Below are 7,824 nucleotides of genomic sequence, written 5' to 3'. Positions count from 1 at the left end.
TCGCTCAGCTTCAACTTCAACCTAAGCGAAGCTCTGCCTTTTTTTAAAAAAAAAACTCTGAATCTGAATTACATATGACAATGTTTCGATCAGTATTACAGTTCAGACCAGGGGCCCAGGCAAAAGGAGCAGAAAACGAGAGACGGCAGCACAGAAAGGTCGCCGCTGACAGAGCTATTCAGGTAGTAAAGCCTACGCGTGACACGCAGAGAAGAAACAGACAAGAACAGTCTTGGCTGTGTCGAGCTGCTACTGCTATAGGGAGTAGAGATAGCCTTTAGAGACGTCGCTTCATATCTGCAACAGACACCGGGACCCCCCTCAAGTCGTCCCTTCCTTTTCTCGCAACCCCCTCCTCTCCTCTCCGTTCTCCACTCACCACTCACCAGGCTCCAGCAGTTGAATAAATAAATAATCTGCTATCTTGCTCTCGATCACTCCAACTCTGCAAAGAGCGTTTGCTTTTGCTGGTAGTCCCTCCCAGTTTTAGTTTATAAGACGAGTTCAAGAGGAGTTACAGTCCAGTAGTCATATCTTGAACAAGAGTCACAGCAGCGGCTTTGCTTCTCTTTTGTTCTCTAGCATCTGTCCATGATTGTTCATGGGGGGTGGGGAGGTGCTGGCATGGACTTTTGGGCATTTACTGATCCCCTCATTCTCAAGATGCATGCAGCAAGTCGAGAACTGGAGGTGGCGATAAATGCCTCAACAAGTCAAGAGGAGAGAGAAACCTGCAGCGTCTGTTCAGCATCTTTTTTTGCTTGTTTGCATTTATTATTTCGACGTCTGTAAGGGAGTGAGACATCCGAGGTTCTAGAGGAGACGCATTGCAGCACAAGGCTTGGGGAGAATTGAGTTTTTAGTTTCTCTTTTTGGTCGTGGCGCGGGGACATGAAGAGCGGCACCGCCTCCGCGCCCAGCGGCGGCGGCGGCGGCCTGGCGATCACCGAGCGGCAGAAGCCGGCGCCGTCGCGCGTGGCGGCGCTGTTCCAGATGTTCGCCAAGAGGAAGCTCTTCTCCTCGTCCTCCAAGAAGAGCAAGCTGCTGCCCCCAGGTGAGTTGAGATCGCGACGGTACTGCGTTGTCCTTTCTCCGCGCAAACAATCCCCTTCCCCCCCTTCGTGGTTCGTGCAACTATGCGAATCCGCCGCTTTTCGTAAGCTTTCGTCTCCGGTGTTTCAGTGCGCGCGCACAAGTTCTCTCCTGGGAGACCGCTGGCCGGCGGCGACAAGACGAGGCCCCTTCTGGTACGGCACACTCACCCCGTTTTATTTTTCTTCGTCTTAGATGTTTTGGTGGTGAAACGGCACTCTTCCTTCGAATTTCTGTTTTTGAATTTGTGATGAACTCGCCATGATATCTTGGGACCTCTGGTTTCTGCAACAATCTATGGCTGAAGTGCCAAATTCTCCTGCCCCCCGAGACATTTTACCGTTCGTTTTGTTCCCCAATAGCTCTAAACTCTTTCATGTTTTTTCCCCTTCAGATTGATTCTGCAGATTACTCAAGAAGCAGAACTGAATGCAACGGCACCAGTCACTACCCACAGCCACAACCTGGCCAAGACAGAAACTGCAGCGAGAATGGAATGCGTGCTCCCGGGGTGGTTGCCCGGCTGATGGGTCTGAGCTCGATGCCGGCTGCTGCGAGCCATCAACGGCAGACCAGAGCCACCACAAACTCCCCTGAACCCGGTGACCACTGGAATTCAGGCCGTCAAGATCGGTCTGGTTCGTCTCGTGGCATATACACATCACCTCAGCAGCAGCAGCAGCAGAAGACAAGGCAGCAGCCCGTAGACGATCGGCACCATGGCAATGCAGGTCAGTTCAGTGCTCCAGATACACGGCCATTGTGGCCACGAAGGCATGCACACAGAGCAGCCTCGCCTGTCAAGAGCCCAAGGTCATTGTCAAGCAGGAACAGGGCTCGGCTGATCGAAGCAGCGGTCAGGGTTCTGGAGCCTGGTTTGCAGTCCAGGAACCGCCGTCTCTCTAAGAGGCATGCGTATCTGGAATACCCATGCAGCAACGGTGATGGTGCGCCCAGTTCTGCTGCTGCTGCTGCTGTCCGACATAATGTCTCCGATCAGTTCTTGAGAAATATTTGTGATGCTGACATACCGGCATCAGGTGCTCACAATCTAGGAGCTGCCTCTCTGCACAACTCTATTTCTAATCGGAGGACTGAAGAAGATACTTGTAAGAAGAGCATTCCACCGAGTAGGAGGTCAGACCAGAGCACATCATGTCAGTTGCAACCTGAGTACTTGCTCATCGGCTCAACTGAGAAGGCCGCTGGATTCGCTGATACAAACCAAGACGCACCGAGAGAACAGCTGAAGAGCAACATATCCCGGGACAGTGCTCCTCGTGGCCCTCTCAAGCAAAACAACCTGAAGCAGAATGCACTGCCCGCGGCAGATCCAGGGTGTGTGATACAAAGCAAGAAGCATGGAAGCGGGGAGCGAAACGTGAGAAACAGAACCCAGGACTTCGTTTCTCTGAACAAAAGGATGGATGGCAGTGCGTCTTTGAGGTCGAAAAGAAAGGCGCTTGATAGATTCGGCGAGCCACGTTGTAGTGCAGAGGACAGGAACATGATGAGCACGAAAGGTTGCCGAGCCAGCAGCCTTCATGGTGGAACCTCTAACAAGCTGGAGCTGAGGACTGGAACACCAAAAGCTATGGTAACTGCAAAAGGAGCAGGGTTAATCAGCGAGAAGCCGAAGCCTGCCAGTCCAAACCGTGCAAGAAGTGGTTTACAGAGACAGACAGTGCCACACAACGTTTCAAGGGCTAACAAAGAACCAGGCACCATCTCTCTCACTTCCGGTTCACCGGTGAAAGCTGCGCGTGGTGACAGTGCTAGTGGAACTGGAGCTGGTACCGCTGTTCAAGTTGATAGTTGCCCTGAGAGACGCTCTCGTAGAGACTGTCAGAAGACGTGTCCTCAAGGAGAGATAGTTTTCTGGGAAGATTTGAAGCGCACATCAAATCCGTCGCACACTGAACCCGGGTTCTCCAGCCAAGATGAAGTGAAGAATAGAGTGATTCTTGGTGGTACAGCAGCCTCTTCTTTGTCTGGGAAGAAGAGTGGTGGCCAAGTTACAGAGGAATCCTTAAGTGAGGGACTGCTCAGGCAGCGCAACTCGCTGGACTGTGCGGTTTACGACAACAAAGACCCTTATGAAGTGGCTAGCTTGCGTGGAACTCGTAAGAAGAAACATGCGGTCAGTACTCTTGTGTGATTCTGATGAAAACCACAACCTATTGTCTGACAGAAAATTTCCTTGCTCGCTACCATCTGCAGGCTGGTGCAAAAGGTAGCAAGCCATCTCCATCTCCATGTATATCCAGTCCTACATCTACTCCTCACTCTGGACATGCTGGTGATGCCTGCGTTCCTGGTATTCCACGCCGTACTGCAGGTAAAGTCTAAAGAAACAGGAAGCTTCTTTTTTTTTCCCTGTGTATGTGTGCTGACAATAATCTAGCTATGTTGCTATGACTATTTGAGTTGTGCTCTGATAGTTTCTTGTCGTCAACTCTTCCCAGCAGAAGCTACCTCCACCACCAGCCATCCATGGCAAGATACAGCTGCCGAGAGAAACCCCAGAGGCGGCGATCCTAACAACTCTGGCCAACATGGCGTCCAATTTCAGACATCTGAACCCCACGCTGGGGAGGCTACGATCACAACATCTGTCGAACTGCTGCTAGCAAACGTCCGCGCGTCCACTACTCCACGTAAACCAGAGGAATCACCCAAGGCGTTCCTTCTCCGGACGACCGAGCGCGCTCTCGCCGCCTTGACGGCCGGCTCCAAGCAGGGCTTCGGCAGCACCGCCATCGAGGGCAAGGGAGCGAGCCCGCTGAGGAACCTCGCGCTCGACTGCGTCTGGGACTGCCTGGACTCGACGTGCTCTCGGCTCTGCGACTCCGGCTACAGGTCGTTCTCGGAGCTGCTCGCTCTGGTCTGCACCGAGAAGAGGCTTGCGGACAGGGTCGGGAAGGAGGTCGCGAGGTGCTGTGGCGCGGCTGGGAAGGGCTTAGACGAGCTGGCCGTGGGCGAGGTGGAGCGCGCCGTGGAGGCCGGCATGGGTTCTTCCATGCTCGAAGCGGTTCAGATCGGGGCCCAGATTGAGCAGGATCTGGTCCAGGACCTAATAGATGAAATTGGAGCAGATGTGTTCAGGCGTTGGTGACTAAATATATTTCTGTAACAGTGTAACATGAAGACATATAAATCTGGTAAAATTGGATCCATACCATTAAAAGATCCCATCTATAGCTATGTACCATCAAAAGATTGATGTATTGAAATATACCATTAAAAGATAGCACTTCATAGCTGTTTACCATCTCTGTTATCTCTCAGTTATCTGTGACCATTTCCTTGGTGAGAAAAAGTAAATATAGCTACAATCCATAATCATTCCAGCAGTAATATAGATGCGTTGCAACTCTCATTTCAGCAACATTACAGAAATAAAGAGGACATGATTTCAGCAGGATATGCCCAGGATATAACATAACATTTCAGTACATATATAACTGAACTTTGTTGTCATTTCAGTACCTAAATTGCAGCTTACAGTTCTTGCAATTTTGACAACAGAAGTACCACAAACACAATCTATCAGTGTTGCACAGCGGCAAAATATTTACACACAAAAGCGCCCACTCTTGCACAGCCATGCTCACACAAAATAGAGAAGGACATGTAACATATCTAGCTAATAATGAGCCTTCGATTAATTCCCCCAGGTGAGATTGATGCCATCCTCCTTGTTGTAGGACCTGGGCTAGTTGGAGAAAGAGAAGACATGCTTCTTGTTTTTACACCTGGACTAGAGGTCAGATTTGGATCTGCATGGGATGGCTTAGCATCAATAGCAGAGGCTTCAACACCTTCAGATACATATTTCCTAGGAGGCACAACATGGGTCAGATGGATAATACATTAAATTACACATGAGGCATGAGGCAAGGTTAATTACCTTTGTCTTTTTGATTTTTTTGGACGTGGTTGGGGAAGCTCTTGTTCTAATTCAGCTTGAGTAGCTGCACAACCCTTCTCTATGTGTCCAAACTGAAAGCACCTTTTGCACTGATATGGTCCTCTTTTCCCAGCCTCACCACTAGCCTTGATTCTCTTCTTTCTTGGTCTACCAGCAGGTCTTTCTAGCTTTGGAGGAATCATTTTAAACCCGGGGTCAAATTTTGGCCAATGAGTCTTATCACCCAATGGAGCAGCTGTATACTGGTAAGTTAATTTGAACCTCTCTACAGAATAGTAGTCATCTACAAAGTTCTCAATGTTAAGTTTTTTAAGCTGACAAAATAGAGCTATTGCATGAGTGCATGGTTTTCCAGAAATCTGCCATTGTCCACAACCACAAGTTCTTTTCTCAATGTCAACAGGAACTCTCCAATTCTTACCTTCTTTTGTTATTCCAGATATCTCAGCAGACATTGCACCAGTCCTCATGATTCCATACTGCAGCCCTCGGCTCTTCATGTTCAACTCATGCAACACACTTGCTAGGATACGCCCTTCCATTCTGTTGGATATCTCCTGCCTTGTGTAAAGCTTCTCCGTGATCTTCTCCCTAATCTTATCCATCAATTCAGCAACCGGAAGGTCTTTGTAATCTTTAATCCAATTGTTGAAGCATTATGAGATGTTGTTGTTCACATAATCAACCTTGCATTCTTTGGAGAATTTGGATCTGCTCCATTTGAGTTTGTGATGCTTATTTAAAAAGGGAACCGCTTTAGCACTAGCTGCTGCAATTTTCTCCATTAGTGTATCAAACCTACGATCTGTACATGCCCATGCACAAGGCCACATGTACTTCAACACATCACCCTAGAACTTTTTCCTAAAATTGGCCATGAGGTGCCTAAAACACTCACGATGCTCTGCATCACCTTTGAATACCTTATTGACAGCATAAGCTAATCCTTTACAAGCATCGGTGTGAATTGTTAGTCCACAGGGAGTCCCAACTGCTCTTTTTAGTTGTGCCATGAACCAGGCCCAATTGGATTTTGTCTCTTTGCCAAATATCCCATATGCAACTGGATACATCCAGTTGTGCCCATCAATTGAAGTTGCTGTAGCTAACTGTCCTTTATACTTCCCAGTTAGATGGGTGGAATCAACCCCAAGGTAAGGTCTACAGCCAGCTAAAAATCCATCAACACATGCTCTAACTGCTACAAACATTCTAGAGAAATGCATCTTCCCATTAATTTTCTTGCAATCAATCTCAGCAATGCTTCCTGGACATGATTCTTCTAGTGCTGCTTTGAACCTCCATAACATTTCAAAACTGTCCTCCCAAGTACCATGAAGATCCTCCATTGCAGACTTCCTTCCAGACCACACTTTAAAGTATGACAACTGAATATAGTAGTGTTTCTCCAATCTTTTTTGTAACTTCTTTACAACTTCAGTATCAAAGTCTCTGAATTCTAGAGCAGCCCTCTTTCTTTTGTGTACATCGACTGGATCAATGACTACATGTTCCGTACGTTTAAAGTACCTCCACTCTTCATCTACTCCTACAGGCTCGTCTCCATCAGGATCACACCCAATAGTTCTGAAATGCTCCTCCTCCTCCTCCTCAAGTATTGGTGGCCCTCCAATTGTTTCCCCATATTCAGGTACTTCTGCCCATGTAAATCCTCTATCATGTACCTCCAAATTATGGTCCATTGCAATAGGCATCGCCTCCTCTTCCATGTTCACTGTAGTAAGCATCTCCTCCTCTCCTATATTTACTGCAGTAGGCATCTCCTCGTCTCCTATATTCACTGCAGCAGCAACCATCTCCTCCTCTCTTACATTTTGCTCACGGCTACCGACTACCATGAACAACTTCACTACTCTGGATGTCCTTAACAAGTCAAGTAGTTGTGCATCTGAAGCCAACTTGCATGTCAGACTACCCTCTCCTGTTAGAACCCAGAAATTTGCCTGCTGTTCACTGGCCCATTTAAATTCTGAAGCAATATCTTTCTCTAGATCAATGATAGAATATGCTTCTGAATCAACAACATAGCTTACTGGCCTACCCCGGTTATACTCCTTTCTACCATCTCGTACACTGAAGTAAGAATTGACAGTGACCTCAACTCTACATGCACTAGTCGGATCAATCCTGCAATAGCAATGGCAAACACATAGAAGGGAGAACAAATGTAAGTAGCAACTGATGACAATTCCAGTCCTAAATCAATCAATTTATTCTGTACAAATTTATTCCCCCTCACAAACAGTAACTTTTGTACAATTTACAAGAAATTGCAAAGATTCAACAAAGAGGAAAAGGATATTACCCTTCAGGAACCTCAGAAGGATCAATGCGCCTCAATTTCAGATCGATTCCTGAGCACTACAAGAGAGAAGAAAATCCTAGGATTTAGAACTCCCAAAGCAAGGAAGGAAGAAGATGAGGGAGAACGGGAGAAAGGTGCATACTGCGTGGGGTGGAGGACGCCGCTGCAGCAAAAACTTGGGTGGCCGCGGGCGAGCGCGCCGCCTGGAAGGCCGCGAGCAGCTCGTCGCCTATCGGGCCTCTGCTCCTTTCTCGCCTCACGCGAGGAAGTCGTATTCTGGCCTGGGGCCAAGGAACGGAGGGGAAAAACTAAAGCCAGGGGTAAAATTGGTATACTCTAATTGTTGATCGTTCCAAATAAAAAAAACCCATTGATCCGATTGACGGAAGGGAACGGAATGCTATAAATCTCTAACGTGCAATCTTTCCATGGTAAATATCTAAGTGTGAATCTTTTGCTGGTAAATTTCTATACA

General features: G+C 47.8%; 1 protein-coding gene across 2 annotated transcripts; it reads left to right on the top strand.

The window, feature by feature from the left end:
* The first annotated feature begins 290 nt into the window (after positions 1-290).
* Positions 291-4,360, top strand: LOC103635295 (uncharacterized). 2 transcript variants are annotated; one of them, XM_008657787.4, is made up of 5 exons: positions 291-1,054; positions 1,183-1,247; positions 1,487-3,232; positions 3,313-3,430; positions 3,561-4,360. In XM_008657787.4, exons 1-5 carry the CDS (start codon positions 892-894, stop codon positions 4,205-4,207), a joined length of 2,739 nt encoding a protein of 912 aa, XP_008656009.1. In that variant the 5' UTR covers positions 291-891; the 3' UTR covers positions 4,208-4,360. The 2 variants fall into 2 exon arrangements, with proteins under 2 accessions (XP_008656009.1, XP_008656008.1); XM_008657786.4 differs by having other exon boundaries at positions 3,558-4,360.
* The last annotated feature ends 3,464 nt before the right edge of the window (positions 4,361-7,824 follow it).

The sequence above is a fragment of the Zea mays genome, chromosome 8 (genome assembly GCF_902167145.1).
Source record: "Zea mays cultivar B73 chromosome 8, Zm-B73-REFERENCE-NAM-5.0, whole genome shotgun sequence".
NCBI lineage: Eukaryota > Viridiplantae > Streptophyta > Magnoliopsida > Poales > Poaceae > Zea > Zea mays.
This window is presented reverse-complemented; position numbering and strand designations above follow the sequence as displayed.